This window comes from Echeneis naucrates, chromosome 14 (assembly GCF_900963305.1).
Source record: "Echeneis naucrates chromosome 14, fEcheNa1.1, whole genome shotgun sequence".
Taxonomy (NCBI): domain Eukaryota; kingdom Metazoa; phylum Chordata; class Actinopteri; order Carangiformes; family Echeneidae; genus Echeneis; species Echeneis naucrates.
Window position 1 is genome coordinate 17,741,137 of NC_042524.1, and position 18,538 is coordinate 17,759,674.

General features: G+C 42.1%; 1 protein-coding gene across 11 annotated transcripts in view; it reads left to right on the forward strand.

The window, feature by feature from the left end:
• auts2a (activator of transcription and developmental regulator AUTS2 a) overlaps window positions 1-18,538 on the forward strand; it is a 285,288-nt gene that overhangs the window by 121,570 nt on the left and 145,180 nt on the right. For all 11 annotated transcript variants that reach the window (XM_029518901.1, XM_029518900.1, XM_029518903.1 and 8 more), the window contains one exon: window positions 3,391-3,492. In XM_029518901.1, the coding sequence (XP_029374761.1) occupies window positions 3,391-3,492 (102 nt within the window). The remainder of the gene's footprint in view (window positions 1-3,390; window positions 3,493-18,538) is intronic.

An 18,538-nucleotide genomic window follows, 5' to 3' on the forward strand; every position in this document is an offset into this window, starting at 1 on the left:
TCACTGACAGGTCATTTGTTTCTCTATCATCTGTTAAGATAGCGTGAACTTTTTCTTTCTTGGTGTTGAGTTATTTCATTATTTTTCGCAGATTTTTTTTTCTTTTATGGATGCTTAGATTGGTTACACTGATCAATGAAATGATTTGAACAATTTAGTCGTTTGTCTTGCGTTATTGTCTGTTGATTAATGTCTCCAAATCCAGTGTCCGCTCGATCAAAGCATATGACTGAATTCTGGGACTGAAAACTATCATAGCTCACTGGCTACAACGATGACGAAGGAATCAAGAAATAACAGATTTTCAGTAGAGGATGTTTTCCATATCTCCACAGACAATGCTGCTTTTCATTTTGGTGATTTGATGATTTGATTTGACCACCATGGATAAATGACACAAAATCATTTGAATGGATGCTCAGTTGTCACCACTCGACTGTCCAAATAAAGTGGGGCAGAAACAATTTGAATTGTTACTAAAGTAAAAGTGTGTGTGTGTGTGTGTGTGTGTGTGTGTTTTGTTTTGCGTTGTTTTTTTTTGTTTTTTTTTTATGAAAGAATGAATTATGCCAAATTTTAAATGATTTCTCATAGTTGCGGACTTAACCATTTCATACTGAGGTCTCAGCTGCTCTTTAACTCTTCTAAAGAATCCCGCTGACTGCTGATTGAAAACAGTTGTTGATTCTCTACTTCAGTAAATTCAGACTGGTAAAAGAGAAGGAAGAAAAATAATTTTATCCCCTAACATAGAACAGATTGCTGGAAAACAAGACCTCACTGTGTAGAAATTAATGGCAGATGCACTTACTAGTAGTTTAAATGTTTCATTAGACGCTAATGTCTTGCTGTGTCTTTAATTGTTGTGAAATTAGCCTCTCGAATATTAAAACCATCTGTTAAGTATTTTCCTGTAGGGCCAGTTCTTACCCAGGCTGCACAGATACAGTAAGGTCATTAAATAAATACATCCGTATGCCTCAGCCTTCATCTTAATTAATGTCTTCATGTTATTGCATCAGTACGGCACAGAGGTCTGGGCCATCTGCACACGTTCACACTCATTCCTCCACCTCAGATACAGTGAAGTGCACGGGTATTCATTACAGGAGTTAAATCTGAAGCTAGGTTTCACAGGCTGTAAAAATACAGAGAATAAATTGTATTCTATAGCAAGTGGCTGTGATCAGATCAGCGCCATTATAGTGGTCACAGAGATGGCCCCAGCACACACACGTGAGTTTCTCATTAAGATCTATCATAAGAGACAAGGTCATTAAATTTCAACCTCACTATTTGAAGTTGCTGACCACCAGCATTGTCTCTATTTTGCTTCAGAAATCCATTAATCACATCATAAAAAGAAATGGATCCATCATTTGAACCTTAGAAAGGGGAAAGCGGATGAAGAAAAAAAAAAAAAAAACACAATTCTCTGAAGTAATTTAAGGGAGCTCAGGGGGAAATTATAGGGAACAAGCTCAGGGATACATTTTCAAATAGCTGTGTAATCAGGTCCCAAGCTATGTAATAGCCCTGAAAGATGAGCCGCTCTTTATTGGAATGTCTTTATTAGGCATGTTCTTCAGACATTACACTGAGTGAAATTTGTGCAAGATTTCTGATTTCATGGAGTACGTTCGGACTGATAAGCCAGGATACAGGCGGTATGATTAGGTGGTTTCACTACCGCAGAGTTGGTTTGATACCACATTGATTAATAACGCACAAATCTCTATAGCTCATCCCAGCTTGGCTTGATGATATTCTTTGTAAGCTTACCGTATATTAGTTTAGTTGTAGGCTGTGAATACTTGGTACAGGAGTCAGCGGCAGCTTTCAGTGCTGTGTGTGTATTATTTGTGTGTGCACAATCATAAATACATGAGAATGCTGGCACGCACTGCCCGGTGCTGTCAGCAGGGATGCTGGCTGGTTAATAAATATTATAGGTCAACATGTTTTGATGAAGGAGCTGCAGACCTGGGCATAAACAGTATCCCTCAGTCTTTCTTCAAGGATCAGTTCACAGGCCAGTGTGGATGAGATATTATTCCCATTTTCTCTAAAAAAAAAAAATAAAAATGCAAACTCCCTTCAGACAAACTGGCATTTACAAGACGAGAAAATATGCACTGGTTTTTGTAGGAATAAAATGTGTTGGATAGAATTAGTGCGATCACAGTCCAGGGCATTGGTGCGCATCTGTCTATGCACATGCCCTTTTTTGTTCTTGTGTGTTCTCACCTACCTTGTCTCAGTGCCACCCAATCACATAGACATGAAGCTATGTACACATGAACACGCATACATTCAGACACGTGCACGCACGCATTCAAAAGGACCCATCAGGCATTCCCAGTGCTTAGACTCTCTTATCACGTTCAGCACTCTGGCAAACCCACCCGCCTTCCACCCATCATGCAATTCTCCCAAGGAATAAGGTTCCTCTCACACTGCTAATGGCTGCAGAAAAGGGAACATTTTCATTGTAATTATCTGCTCAGCGCAAGGGTTCTTTGGTATTCCCCCACCTTGTGCCCTTTCATCGCATTAAACGATGGCCGATACCTGAAAAGAGAATACTGATGGAGAGGTTATATTTATATACATACATATATATATATATACGGTAGTCATGTTGTCTCCCTCCAAAGCAGCAGAAAGCCATCATCTTCTTGTCCAAGTTTTTTGTGTGTGCTGCGCCATTCTCTGCTCTCCCTGTTAGGTGGCAGAGGAGTTGTTTACTGCCCTGTCCCATAAAGACAGCTTTTTATGTGCTTTGAAATGAAACCTGCAGCGTTTGTCTGGTCTGGAAGGATCAGCATGGGAGCTTCAAATGACATCAATTGCAGACTTGGATAGGGAGCACAGACCCCACCTCCTTCCGCTCAACTCCGCACTCCCAAGAACCTTTTATTGTTCTCCAGAATTTGAAGGGCCTCAGATGCTCGAGGATTGGCACATCCTACTCTTTATTCATGTCATTTTGCAGCATCCCGAACAGAGCGTCTCGAGGATGACACTTGCGGAGCTCCTGCTGCCTCAGCATGTGGTGTCTGCTTGGAGAGGATAGTGGCTCCATTTGAAGGTTCTGGAGGGGTCTTTGTCCCTGTTCTCTATTTCGTGGGCTGAGAGGAGTTTCATACTGCGAGATCAGATGGCGTCTATCATTGGCAAGCAGAGTGACGGGCGCTGAATAGGCTCTGAAACATGACAGATTTACAGAGACAGCGCTGTAGCTCCTGCCAGTTCTCACATATTCATGAACCAATTTCTGTGGGATGCCTTTGCTAGCCAGAATTATCCATGCAGAGCTCTAAACTGCTGTGTTAACAGTTTAGTTTCACATTGTTAACCCTTGCTCTCCTTTTGTGCCATGTTGTCTAGCTAAAGCCAGGGCAGAACAACTGCAAGGACAGCGACAGCGAGAGTGTCAGTGGAGAGTCGAAGCCTTCTTTCAGGAGCAGCTCCAGAGACAGACTGACAGATGTGAGTACATCAACAAACACAGTGTATCAGTAGTATTCTCAACTTCTCTTCAGTCTATCATCTTTAAAAAATTATTTTCATTTATCAAACACCAGAGGTCATAAGCTCATGACTCAGATACATTTTTTGAAACTTCTCCCAACAATTTTCCGAAACAGAGCATACATTAAAAAAGAATAATAATATCATCATTATTTATTTGTAAATCTCATTATTGCATCCAAGAAGTGCAGCACAAAGTGCTTCATAACAGATAAATTACACATACTATGAGACATCTAACAGACATCTAAAAAACGGTAATGTAAAATAAATGGATGAATGGCTGTATTACATAGAATATCAGATGGTAAATCAAGTCACTCTTACATACATCAGTCCTTGCAGCACTTAATAAGCACTATTAAACAAAGAAAGTACACAGTTACTTTGTATGTCATGGTCAGTACTTAGAGTGGTAAATGTTCAACTTTGAGAGAAATGTGTTTCTGCAAAAAAAGTAGATTAATAATCATCATGTATTTTACAAAATTAAAGTCCTAGAGTTATTCACTAGTTGCACTGCTTATCAGGTCACATTTTACATTCTAGCAGTCTCATGATTCAAGAATCTGTCTGGGTGAATGGCCGTGCACCTGCTATATGTCACACAGGTCAAAGGTAAGTCATTAATGTGAGAGAATCAACTTGGTGAAAATCCCCCGTCGTCTTTAAGCTTTAAACTTCAGCCTCAGCTGAATCATGAATCATGCTAAATCTTAAACATACTCTGAGAGAGTACCGTTTTGCATCCTACATACACACAGATTCTCTCATCTACTCCGGAAGGTTTTCTTTTCATTCTTTTTTTTTTTTTTTTTGATGACCAATACAAAAAAGGCACTACTTACCTGATCCTCACTGCTTGTGGAAGAGCCGAAGACACACATTAATTGACAGAAGAAAGAACGGCTGTGTGTCCCTGCGTCCTGTGACAGTGTTCCAAGATGTGAAGTGAACAGGCTTAAGGGACCTTGCTTCCAGGCACCCACCCCTCCCTTTGATTTGTGTGGAGAATCTACAGCGAAGCGATCAGATATCGGGCCATAATTAAAGTTGTCAGTTGGGAAGCAAGCTAGTCTTTGAAAAAGACATGGCCGAGCAACTGAAGCAAAACTGATTCTGCATGTAGCTTTATGATGCTTGACTGGGCATGAAATGAAATAAGTAATTTGATGTTGACAACAGAAATTTAAATGATACTTGCTGATTTTTGTCATACTGTACTGTTGTGACTATGTAGCAGTATACAAGGACAAATCTTGCTTGAATTGATGTTTGAAACCTTAACTTATGGATGACAAATATGCTTGAGTGTGTCATACAGACCACTAAAAGCATTCAATTTGTCACATCATCATCTCAAATTACTACATATTTTAAAAATGCATCTACTGCAACAAATCAAAAGACAGACCATCAGAAAATGTCGCGAGAAATTAACCTCCTTAACATTGATACTCTCAATGTAGTAGGGGATGAACACCGTCCTGCCATAAGAAAGACTACATCCGCACGGTCATTTAAATGCTATTTTGAACATGATGTATATCAAGTGGATAGGAAAATGTGTCCAAACTTTTGACTGGTTGCTGTCATGTTCAAGGGACAAGCAAGGGTCCAGTGAAAAACCTGCATGTAACACTGTGTGTGTTGGGAGGCCTCTGCCCTGTATCACGTCTTTAATCATTGTCATGAATGTCATTCAGACTGCACAGTTGTGATAATGCCTACTTTGACTCATTACACACAAACACATTTCTATAATTACACCAGTGTGTAGTCTGCTCTCGAGTCGCCCTGTTTCTGCCAGTACTACTGCTTAACATTCAGCTTATTCAGTTTTCCTTTTGGATTCACTATTTACAGCACAAGCTATGTGTTTAGTTTGGGCCATTTTATTGGAACGTTATCCTAAATTGAAAGTAACTTATTTTGAAGGTGTCAGTTTCACCCTTACCCCTTCTACTTGGGATCCTTCGCCCTCTCCGTAATCACTTCCACCTGAGCTGGCGATTCCGCCACTCAACGTACTCTGACTGATAGGAGGAGCAGCTGCTGTGGTTCCCTGAGCTTCGTTTGGTCAAGACACCCCATAGGACACTGAGCATGTTTTCACAAGAGCTGCTGAAAGCTTGGCAGCATGACGACAGTCTTTTAGACCCCAGCGTCGCTTTAGATGGTCACACTGTGTGAGGCTTCACTCCAGTCCCTCTAGTTGTCTGAACAAGTCCCCTCTAGCCACGCTGTAAAAACCCACTTCACGAGTTCCAAGAAGTACAAGTCTGAGCTTTTGCAGCAGAGCTCTCATCCCTGGTCTGGAAAAAATATCGAGAGAGCCAAAAACAAAACAAAACATTTTGTTTTATTATTATAAAATAGCTAATACCCTGTGAAAAAGTTTGTTTGCAGTTGAAGGCAGATGCATGTGTAGGTTCCTGCGTTTTTTTCTTTGCTCTAGGAATCCCTCCGCTGGGTTAATGAAAATTTTAAACTATTGGTTGTACCACTGAACGATGCAACTAGACTGCTAATGTTTGGCTGCACTGAAATGCTCCTTTTCGGTGTACTAACAAAGAAAAGGCAACTAAATTCACTTGTTAGTTCGATGGAGCAGTGTGAGACAGCAGCCAGCTTTGACCTGGACTGTTCATTACACCAACAGTCCGCTAATGGTATTTGCTGTAGCACTCCCTTCCCCTCATGGAGCAACTGCGGTCCGATGAAGCAGATGAGCTGAGTTTGCCGGCCTGGCTGGCAGGTACATGGAGGCCAGAGGAGGTCAGGCCTGGCAGACTCCTTTCTCCCGCTCTCCTTCCCTCCTCACTCCTTCCTGCCAGCTCATTAAGGCCTACAAATGGCACATCAGCTCGACTGTGTTTGCCTCAACCCCAAACCCTAGCTAAATTGGCAGACTTAGCCGCATTTGCTCTGAAGCACTGGGCTCCCTTTTGGGTTTGTTTGAAACTGACATGGCAGCCACCCCTCCCAACATCCCCCCACCACTCCCCACCCCTTCAATCTGGGTGGCAGGCATTCAGGCAGGCAGCAGTCATGAGCAGAGGGAGTCGGCTGGATCAGGGAGGGCAGGGAGCTTGAGATGATTCACTCCCGTTTAGTCTCTGCGGCAAGGGGTGAAATGCCATCATTACCCGGCTGCCTATCAAATAAATTGGCAATTACGGGCCTGGGATTGCGAGTAAACAGCATGTTACTTCTTTTTTTCCATCCAAGGCTCTTGATGAGAGACGGGTGCAATAGAGAGAAGCGCTGGAGTAGTGGGTCAGAGCCTGCCAGTCAGTGTTAGCCAGCCTGATGAGAGGCACAAGAGGCAGCCTGTAATGAATGCACCCACGTATTTCAGTGGCCATTTTCATAGTCAGCCAAAGAATCCTGGTGTGTCTTCCTTCTCAAGGTTTCACTAACTAAAGTCTGTCAAATCAAAACCCATATAATGCTATCTCATGCTTTTGGATAACACCTTTAAATAGTATGTGGTGTAGAATGCCTGCTTTAGCATGGGGTAATAATTTGTGCGTTGGCCTGGAGCAGGTTGTAACACTATTATTTATACTAGCACTTTATTGGTGTTACTCCAGACAGTTTTCTGTGCTGGTTGTTCCAGCTGGAATGAAAATGTGAAAATTGTGGGTTCCTTAAATCCATACTCATGTATCCTGGCTCCTCACACGAGAAGGTTTTCTTGCGGTGAAGTCTTTGAAAGTTGTTTTGTAATGAAACATCTGGAAGTGATATTGTTAAAAGTCAAGCACATCGTCTCCCCATGCTTTTGAAGCGGTTACAGCCCAAACACAGCTAAAGTCTCTCTAATGGCCAGTAAGATTGAAGTCAGTTATTACTGGCTTTCTGATGAAAACATGACGGTCTTTTCAGGGCCCTGTGTGCATGTGGTGAAACCATTTTAAATACTCAAATTACAGTTTTTGGAAACTGATTAATGTCATAAAGAATATTTGTTGTGGTAAAGATCTCTGTTATGATTACATTTGCTGGAGCATACTGAGACTGCTCATGTTTTGTCCTTGACCTTGCAGTGCAGTCTTTTCCATAAGCTTCTTGTCTGAACTGAATCACATCATCCAAGTGAACTGATTATGTAATGTGACCGGAGCTGGTCTGTGTTACACTATGCCCATCCCACCTCCTCAGTACATTCTCCAATTATTTCCTGACACTCTGATGTAAATGAGGTCGCAGTCCCCCTACATGTCCAGATATGCCAGCCAATTTGCTCCAACACAGAACTTGTAATTGCTTGCATCAATTATCCGTCTCTTTCTGTCTCTGCTTCTCAATAATTTGAAATGTTTCCTATTAGAGACAAGCATTTAGATATGGAAGTAGGAATGTTGTACCTATAATTAGCTCATTATCATGGGATCGTACTCTCTGCCGAAGCCCCAGCATGTGTGTAGTGACGGTGTGAAATGAGCAGCAGATGCAGCAAGGGGATTACTTGACAGGCTTTTTGACAATTAAATGGTGTTTAAGAAGTGAATTAAATAAAGTAAAATAAGTACTTTATTTTCTTTCTTGTCATCCAAATAGCAATAATAGCCATAGATAGGCGCAGGGCAGTCAGTCCCACCCTCCCCCACCCCCCCACTAAAAAAAAACAGCAAAAAAAAAACAACCCAAATTTCATACAAATTTCATATAGAGAGGGAGAGATGGCACATCCAATCATGTATACCGCATGAAAGATTTTAGGTTTAAACTTCACTTCTAAAGAATGGGTGTGGTTGCTTCACAGCTTTTCATTAACTTTATTAGGAGCTGCTGAATACCTGAGATATTTCATTGACTGTTATCTACTAGAAACTGAAATGTTTTTCTGCTGTTCCAGTTATTTGAATTGTAAGGTTTTGACAGGATGGCTTCCTCTTTGATTCATGCCTTCTGGGATTTCTATTACTTCATCAGGAACAGCTGGAACATATAGTATGTGTGTGTGTGTGTGTGTGTGCGCACAATGAGAGCCGTCCACCTCCTTTTGCTAACTCATTATGCCAGGTTCTGTCACTGACTGTACAGCCCGCCTGCCAGATGATCAAGACACAAGATCACTTGAATTGCGTACACCTTTGACTCTAAATCAACCTGATGAATAGGCTGTCTCCCAGGAAGTGGCCAGACATGCATATTACCACCCCTGGCACTCAAAATCAAACCCCCTTTTTTTTCCCTCTCCCTCTCTTTTATTTCTCTTTCCTATTTTATCTCTCATCGCCTGCAGTCACGTTGTCAGGAACAGATTGTAACAATTTGTGACATGGCAGTCGAGCAAAATTATGCTGCGCCTCCATCACCCTGCCAGGGCCCTAGCAGCCGAATGTCCGTCAGGGGTCTGCAAGAGGCCCCGCTGGATAGCTTGTCACTGCAAGTGCTAGGGGCGCGCCTGCATCCATGCCTACGTTAAAAAGTGCTTAATTTTCGGTCGGTTGTGTCTTCTCCCCAGATGTATAATTAGAACGAGAGAAACACAGTGTGATTTTATGTACTGACCCCTTCAAGGCCCTCAGGTGGGTAATACATGGCCCAGATCTATCGCTGCTAATTATTTACCACACCTTGAAGCCTTGAACATAACAACAAAATGCACAGAATGGGAAGAACACGGTGACCTTTTACTGTTACAATACTATATAACCAGCAACATTACACTCTAATTGTTGAAACTGATACAGAGCGAGGTTGGTGTGATAAATACTGCTAAGGCTGATGCTGACTGAATGCAGTCCCTTAGTGCTGTGGATGATAAATCTATTCTCATGGAAGATTAATGGACTGGAGAAGTGGTGTTGAATGTCATTGTTGAAGGTTGAGAGTATTGAGCGCCTGAATCCTATCCATATGTTTTCAGGAATGACATAAATAGGCTCAGCCGGAATCCATTTTGACTTATCAAGCTTAAACCATTGCCAGAGCCACGCTGCACTTGCCAAGTATTCAGGCTCTGAGGCTTCCAATAACAAATCCTATTCCACATAATTTCCACTGAAATTGGCCATGGCCATGCGCTGCCACCCTATTTTTGCTTTTGCCATGCGTCCTGCAGCTCTTGGCCAAATGTTACTTCCGCATTCCCTGTAACCCGACCCTGTAGACCCAATTTTTGATGTCATACCAGGTCCTGGCAAGGGAGTCTCTCTTCTCTTTGTTCCAGCCTTTTCAGCATGGAGGCTGTTCCGGTGGGGTAAGATGAATAAGTGGAGCCCGGAGGAATCTCTACAAAGGTCTCACTCTGATTGGATGCATGCAGAGCCCAAGGAGAGAATGCCGGTTGCCATAGCAATGAGAGCAATGTGGGAACTGGTTGCATTAAGGAGAAAGGGGAAGTGTGGCTTTCTTTTGCAATGGGAGGTCTTCATCGACTGACATTCCTCTTTATGAGTACACACTGGCCAACACGCACCTAAATACGAGAACGCAAAGGCACACAAACAGTATTACATGCACCTTTTTACCCCCTAAGGAGAAGCCGAGCTAGAGTGTATACTTCAATCACAATCGCTTAGTAGGGGTCTACTTGGGCCCAAGCTGGGAGCCAGAGAAAACACAATCAGACACACCAGGAGTCCAGAAGCATCTCCCCCTCATAAACATGATTACTGACCATTCACTGCTACATATCGCTTACCTCTCCTGAGCCAACAAATCACCCATACCTTATATCCAGGCTCACAATGGAAATATCTCTCCATCTTCCTCTTCACCTCTGGTGTGACTTGCAGCAGATTTTTTTTTTTAACTTTAACCCATAATATTCAGGCCACATCAACATCCATGGGGTGATGCAAACCCCTCCATGGAGCATATACTCGTGTTCATGGGTATGTTTTATATACTGTGCGCGTCCATTATGTGTGTATGTTGGTGGCAGAGATGTTAGCTGTGTGGGAGGCTTGGGCTTTGTGCATGTGTGCTGTGTCAAGCTTTGTTGAATTTGTTTGAAGAGCACAAAAGGGCTGAGAATCCTGTATGGGGATTACACAGGAAGGCCTGCTGGTTCATGAATCCAGTACAGTATGTCATGTCTCTCTCTAGGGTTTAATGCTCCATAATCATTGTCATCAAGCACTCTAAAATTATTTATAAGCATTTGGGATGCAGTCACTCTGTATGTTCCCTAACTAAAAAAACAAACAAAAAAACAAAACTTCATAGTCACCATGGATTTCTATGGAGCCATATATATCTCATATGGCGTGTGTCCCTGATCATCATCTAATGTTGCGATTGAACCTTGTCAGGATAATGCCTTGTGTGTATTGTACCTGACAGAAAATCCAATGCCACTGAAACAACATCTGGTCAAAGGGGAGGATATTTAAGCTTGTTAAAATTCCTTTCGATGTTGCAGTAAAAAGATGTAGCATAGAAAAAAATTAAACCATATGTAAGTGTAGCAGAGACATAAAAGAATACATTATATAGCAAAAGTATATAATAAATTGGCTTTAATGAAGACCTTTCAGACAGCAAAACTAAAAATTCCCCAATTACTACTATTGGCAATGGTGCAAAAGTTACTTGGGCAATCGTTGTAGTGTGCAAAGTGTAAAATGTTATTTAAACTAGTTTATATGGTAAAATTCTTCTATCATTTTTGTATTGCACTTTGTACAGCAATTGAAAGTGGGGAAAGACACTGTAGACATAATAGGCTGGGAAATTGAACTTATAACACTCAATGTGAGAAGATTTAGCTCATAGTCCTGTTTGCATATGAGCTGAACATGTGTTTTTCTCTTTGTTAAGCTACACTTTCCAACACGTGTATAAAAGACACTCTGTTTCTTTCTGCCAGAGGACACGATCTGTCTTGTTCAGGGTCCATGTATCTGGCAGGATTACTGTGGGTTACTGGATGTCACATCACTTCCATTTCACGATACCAGTGAAATTTCCACAAAGCAACAATGCCAACAATAGATAGCTACTGTAGATAGATGGACATGCAGACACATATACCAAAAAGACAGGGACGTGGTGCCTCTGGAATTACAGCTGTGGAAGATGATTCCAGAGACATTATTTCCCTCAAGTCATGGGCTTAAGTCAAATTTGGAAGAGAAATGAAATTGCCAGCGGTGAAAACCCAGACTAGGTAGGAGTTCATGAGTAGAGAAATAACATTTTCATTTGTTTCTGCCCCAGTGGGAGATGAGCAGCCTTTCAGTAAATAGATACGTCTATGAGAAATGATTTTTTTGGTTGGCAGGATATTGTTTTAACGTGCACTTATCTACCTGCAATCTAGATGTCAGGTCTTTGGAATCCACAGGATGACCATTGTACAGTTGTCTTTATGACACAAAAGTATTGGCCTCAAATCGCCTCCAGTTGTCTGTTACTGTTTCTTTTCTACCAGATTGCCTGTCTTATACATAGTCTTCTGTTGTTTTGGGTTTTTTTTTTTTTTTTAAGATGAGTGTGGCTCTATTAGCATGGGGTATATTATTCAGCCATTCATAACTGTTTGTTTATTAGTTTATTTAGAAAGATTCACTCATAGTTTCTGTGATTAGTCTCTTGTTTGTGCACAGTGACTTGACAGAGTAGAGGTTTCTTGTCCAGCACTGCTATTATGGTTTTCACAGCGATTATAATAGCTCAGGCATGGTACCATTTAGCAGAGATTGATACATGATGTCAGTTTTAATACATTTCTTTTTTGCCTGGAGTGTAGCATTGTTTTTCTCTCTGTCTTTTGTGTCTATTTTTTGGAGCCAAGTAATCCAGTGTATCCCAAGTTTTTCCAAACATGGCATACCTTTTCTGTCTCTTGAATTTCATTTGGTGTACTGTGCTCTTCTTCTGTGCATTTCCAACTGTTTTGTGTTTGCATTTGAATAAATGGCCATGGTATATCATCTTAGTTAAGAGATCTGGTTTCAAGCAGGTATTCAGCAGATTATTAGGAGATTACTTCAATTTACTGCAGCTGTTGACATCTGTGATATCTTTTCAATAAATGTTTCTATGTACTCGGACTCTTTATTGAAGCTATTCATATGGTGCATTACAATTCATGATTAATCTACAAAAGCAAAGCTTTATGTCAGGAGCTGTCAGGAGTGATGTACTCCCAGGTGATTATGTCTACTTCCTGTCATCCACTATCAGCCAACACATAAAGCACTTGTCACATGGCCCATTCTGATTGTGGTTGATATTGACACTGGAATTGAATAAAAGGTACACAATAAGAAGATTAGTGTTTCCCAAGAGCCGTGCATCTCACTGCTGCATTTATTTCTGCCTTTTGAAAGACTTGATTTATACAGTCAAATCCTATCGAAGACCACCAACTGTGTAAATAGAAAAGACAGACAAAGATTCATCTGCTGACCGTCTAAAATGGTCCAGGCGAAAGTTCACAGACTAACAGACTAACTTGTTTCTTTCTCTTTTTTGCGTGTTTAGTTACAAAATTCTCCAGTTTGCGTCGCAATATGCATTTTAGTTGCTGTGGTGTATCAGTAAGCCTGCGGCCTCAATAGCAGGATTTCTACTCAAATAAACCAACATGCCACCTTATTCATATCATCTGCCATGATCATAAAATCAACAAAATCATTTCAAGCAGATTGCTTTAGAAATGACGCAAGTAAGAGTAAGCTTATAATGACATATTTTTGGACAGTTTAGTGCCCCTCACTTCTGTGTGTACTCATACTTTGTGTATATATGAATGTACATGCATGTATTTTTTTGATGCCAACAAACACCCTGTCTTTACATACCACAAATGCAAAATCGAAGGTAAACTAATTAGAGGACTGGTTCTGACGTATTTAGAGGGAGTCACATCAACAGCATTTGGGTAGTGGTGAAAGGTCACAGGGCAGCACAGGGCTACATAGTACAGGGGATTGGATGGGATTAACCTTGGCCTGCCTCTTTGGCCTCAAGCCCAGACAGCCCAGGAAGAGTGGAATTAGCCAAGCCAGTCAGGGCCATCTGATTCCAAGCCCTCATCCAATTACTGCCTTATCTCCTGGCAAAATGAGATCAATGCATGGAGGGCAGGGAGACCTGGCAGACTGGCGAAGGTGCGATAATCAGCAGTAGGGAGCATGGCACTTAACTCCCCTGTGTCTCCTGAAAGAGCCAGAGCATGTGTTAGGAGCACCACTCACTACCATTAGCTCTCAGTGCTTGCTGGAGCCTGACCTGCACTTTGCATGAGGACAAGCTGCTGCAGTGAATTTAGGCATCTTAGCATTTTGTGTTCAAGTGCTGCACTTAGGAAGGTGAATAATGTGCATAATTACAGTTTTACCTCTTATCCTTGGTGAATCTACCCAGCAGAATACATTGGCTAAAAGGTAGTAAAGGGGGGGGGGGGGGGACCTTAATAATTGCTTTTTGTATGTATTGCATATTGAAAGCACTTTTAAACATTTTGCAGCAGTTAAGAACAACCCTGCACAGCTAATATAGTCCACTGTTAATTCTCTTGTCAATTAGGGGGGAAAACAAATGTTTGACGTCTGTAGTTGTAATTATGAAAATAATTAACCTCTGTGTGAGCCATTAAAGCAGACAATTTTGCTCTCTACCTGTACTTCTTGAAATGGAGTCGCATTTGCCTGAATTGGATGTTCAAAGGATATCCATGAAATGGATTTCTTTTTTCATGTAAAATTATGTTTTATCCTGTGGTTATTCATGTTCCCTCATTCAAAAGCTTTAATAAAATACCATAGACTTTGGACATTTCACAAAATCTTTTTATGAAAATGTATTCTTTTTTCAAACTCGTAATGAAGGGAAAGCTGCTGTTAAGCAAAATCATATCTTAAGAGTCATACCTGGGAAGAGCATATTCATTTTGCGTCATCAGAATGGAAGTTTTGATAGAAAAAGTCCTTGCTGGCCAGCTTTTATATGATATAGAGCTCTTCATATTTATTCCTGATACTTCTGCCATTCCAGTGATTGTATTGCACCACTGGTGTGTCCCTTAGCCATCTGGAGGACCGTTCTGTGCTCACAAAATGGCTGAAGAGGGACCCATTCTGGTGAATTTATGCTCGGCTATTTCTTCTCATGCTTGTGTTCTGGGCACAAGTATCCATTGGAGAGCAATAGGTAGCCCAAAAACAGTGTCTGTCCTCAGCTGTGGCAATGTGATTGTACATCCACTACTACCCTGCAGTCCTCCTCCTTCCACCTGTCCCTGGCTGCTGCTCTTCTCCCCAGCACAGTTAGATTAAAGTCCTCTTAAATTCACCTCAGCAGGCCAGCCACGCGGGGAGAGCTGGCATCACAGGGGCCCTCTGACAATCAGCACCCGGCTAGAAAACACTAATGAGCGCTGGGAGGGAAGGACAGGGCGTTGGCGGCTCGCACACAGACAACAGCAACGCTGGATAGGATTGGAGGGAGTTGTTAGGAAGGGAGGCAGGCGGCTGGCATGTTGCTGGGCTGGGTCCGGTGCAGCACTGACTAGATTAGCTTCCAGGGGGCAGAGCTGCAGTCACTTTGGGAAAATATCACAGCCCATTAGTTAGGAGCAATGAAATGGAGTCAACTTCTGGGACTCCATTAGGCACGCTGCGCTTACGCAGACAACGTCCCTCGGTGTGATGTTGCTATTCTGGAAGGATTGAGCACAGAGATATAATTGGACTGGGGAAATCAAGCAAGTTTCAGTGGCCCTGGTGGGGCTCTCAGAAAGAAAATGAGAACACAGGCCTTTGTATTTTCACTCCATTCCCTGTTAGCTTTACAGCTTTTTGAAAAACAGGAGCGAGAAGGCAGCCAGTATGCTGTTTTTTTTTTCCTTTCTTTTTCTTCTTTCGCTCTCTCCCTCTCTCTCATTCTATTGCTCTATCGCTGTCTGTTCCCCTCTTTCTGTTTCTTTTACTGGGTTTTACCATCTGCCTTTTTTTTTTTCTTTTTCCATTTGTGGTTCCAGCTATACCTTACCCTAAGCTAAACAATATGCATTTATTCATCCGTGCCATTCACTAAGCATTGATGAGACTGAGGAAAATAAAATAAATATGGCTTAGTCAAACAACGGCTGCTCAGCGAGCCTAGCAAGACCATTACTGCCCAACTCTCAATGGCAGCGAACTCCACCAGTTTAGAATACACACATACATCCCGGAAAGCACCACCCTTTTAAAGACTACCATATTTTTCCCCTCCCCTGAAATGCCCTTTCTCCAAATGTGACGTCTGGATAGCTGGCTGACATTTTGGTTCCATATAGACAGAGCTCAGATGTAGATTGAGTGGACAGGCCTCAGTGCTTCAGGTAATTGATGTGCAGTTTTTAGCACCATCATGGGAGGTCTCTATCCCTCCAATTTCTACCGGGCACGTCTCACTTGGTTTTCCCAAAACGATCTGTGGACTCTGTCCCAAATAAAGGACATTTTATCAGCCCTCCCAGTTAATATATTTCAGGGTAGCAGTCCATTATTTTCCTCTCATGCCTTTAGTTTAGAGGGTAGTGCATAATTAGATCGAGCCACTGTGTTTTGTTAGTATCTCCATTGCTGCCTTATTAAGCACATGCTAGCTATTTTTATGTGAGACTGTGGCATGTTAGCCAATGGGATGGTGGTGGTGTTGTAACGGTAAAAAAAAATGGGGCCAAATGCATATATGTATACAGCCTTTTCCTTGTAGGTTCCCAGATATATAAAAATTAACAATATGTGTAGTATGCACTTTGGAGTCTGATTAGTGTGATGGTGCGAGTTGGCAAAAAAGGAAAATAATTAGCATGGATTATTTATTTATTTTCGGCTTTCTTTTTTTTTTTTTTTTTTTTCACTTTCACTACATTGTGTTAGGGTGTAATTTATTGTTTCAAGAAAGTAATGATTACATAGTGATGCGGTTGTCAATTTATTTATTTATTTTTTTTTTTTTTTATTGTGTGATATAGAAGATATCCTGATAGCTGTCTGACTATGGAGACCAATCAGTTTTCTGTCTGGGAAGGCTTTTTACATTTTTCTCCTGGACCAAGAGGCAATCCTTTTGTCCTTTATTGATCCGTTCCAGGTTTGGGTTGTCTGGTAAATATTTATCACTATGCATCATAATAATGGTAATGGTCTCATATAAATAAACCAATACATACATTCATTCAGCCCTCTTCTACCACTTATCCGTTTCCAGGTCGTGGGGGGTGCTGGAGCCCCAGCTTACATTGGGAAGGGTACAACCTAGACAGGTCGCCAGTCCATCACAGGGCCCAAATACAGAGACAGAGACAAACGACCACTACAGACAATTTAAAGTCACCCATTAATTAAACATGCATGTCTTTGGTTGGTGGGAGGAAAACCACGCAAACACGAGGAGAACGTACAAGCTCAGCACAGAAAGGCCATCAGCTTCTTAACAGCACTAACCACGATGCTGAGGTGTGACCAACCAACAGGTCATTAAAACACCACTGCATAAAAGCTGTAACCGTAAGTCATGGCCTTGCCAAATCACACAGGGGCTGCTTTGGTGGTGCTGGAAGATATTGCACAATACAGGTGAGATTGGATTGTCCAAGGCAGCACTGATCTCCTGGTCCATGATGATAACTGGCTGAGGGGTCACCAGAGCTCAGGCTTCCAAATGTGTTTTCTTCTCTGAGTTTGATCATCATCAATTGCACTTCTTCAGTTGTTTCTTAAAGGGCCCCACTATTGCTCAACCAAATGAAACCCTTTATATGCAAACCAGACAATTGTTGGAAGCCATTTATAGTAAATTATAGGCGTGTCCTCATGCAAAAAATTTCAGGATGATTGAGAGTGTAAGGGAAAAACACATGGGAAGAGACATACATCGGGTTCTATAAATCTGAAGAAAAGACTGTAGACATGTTTCCTATTTTGTGTGCACGCAGTTTTATACATTTGGCCCCTGGTGTCGTACAAATATAGAATATCACTGTTAAGTAAGCCCTTTATCAGCTACTTACTTGCTGTAGCTTTTTTGAGAGATAAGAGATCAATCAGGATCCATCCATTTAGTGTAATTGGTTTTGTAAGGGATTGATGAGTGTAATTAGATTAGAAAGGTCAGGAGGGATATATTCATTGAGACAAGCAGACAGGCTGTTCATTCCAAATACCAGTGGTTTCATGCTTAAAAGATGCAAACAAATGCAGCATTTGAAGTGTTGAAAATCTGAAACCCATTAATATGGTTCACTGAGATACTGCTTAACGAAAGCAGGATCTGCCTCGCCTGCTGTAGCTCTTTGTCCTTTCTGTTCGTTGAATGATATGCCAATAGCAAAAGAGTGTTGACATTTGTGCACCCCTTGGGAACACATCACCATGAACGTTATCAGCACCTTAAAGACAGCTCTCAGCCCCCATGCATCCCTGCTAGGTACTCTGAGCCACTGCCTCAAAGGGCACGCCCCACCTCGAACCTTCCACCCGTGACCTGTCAGCCAGCCCAAAGAAAAGGCCCCTAACAGCTCCTTTGATGGTAGGAGGAGGGGGTGGCTTGTAAAGAATAGTTGAAATGGAGGGTAAAAAGGGGGCCAGCCATTTGAAATGTCTGCACTGAGATCTAATCAGGTAGCAGTGGCTGTCTGCCCCTTTTTAAAATAGCACCACTGCAGTACAGCCAGCAGCCTCTCCTGGGTACAGGCCTCACAGGGCATTTCATGTTAGCCCCCCTCCTCCTCTCTGAGTAACCCTCTGGAACACATCATCCACCTCAGTCCCAACTCTGGATTTATTCCCCCCCTAAAGCCGCCTTGACAGGTTTGTTATCTATTCACCCGGTCAGCGAGCCCTGGAGAGTCGCAACACTGGCAGTTAGGAAGGGGAATGCTACAGGAGAAGCGGGGCAAATAAATGTCAAGTGAAGCGCCAAGGATGGATATTATAGCTTCTGGGGACTACAGACAGGGAGGGAGAGAGAGCGGCGGGGTGGTGGTGGTGGTAGTGGTGCTGGGAGGAGGGGCTTCCTTGGCTGTTTCACAGCCCCTGTCTCAAGA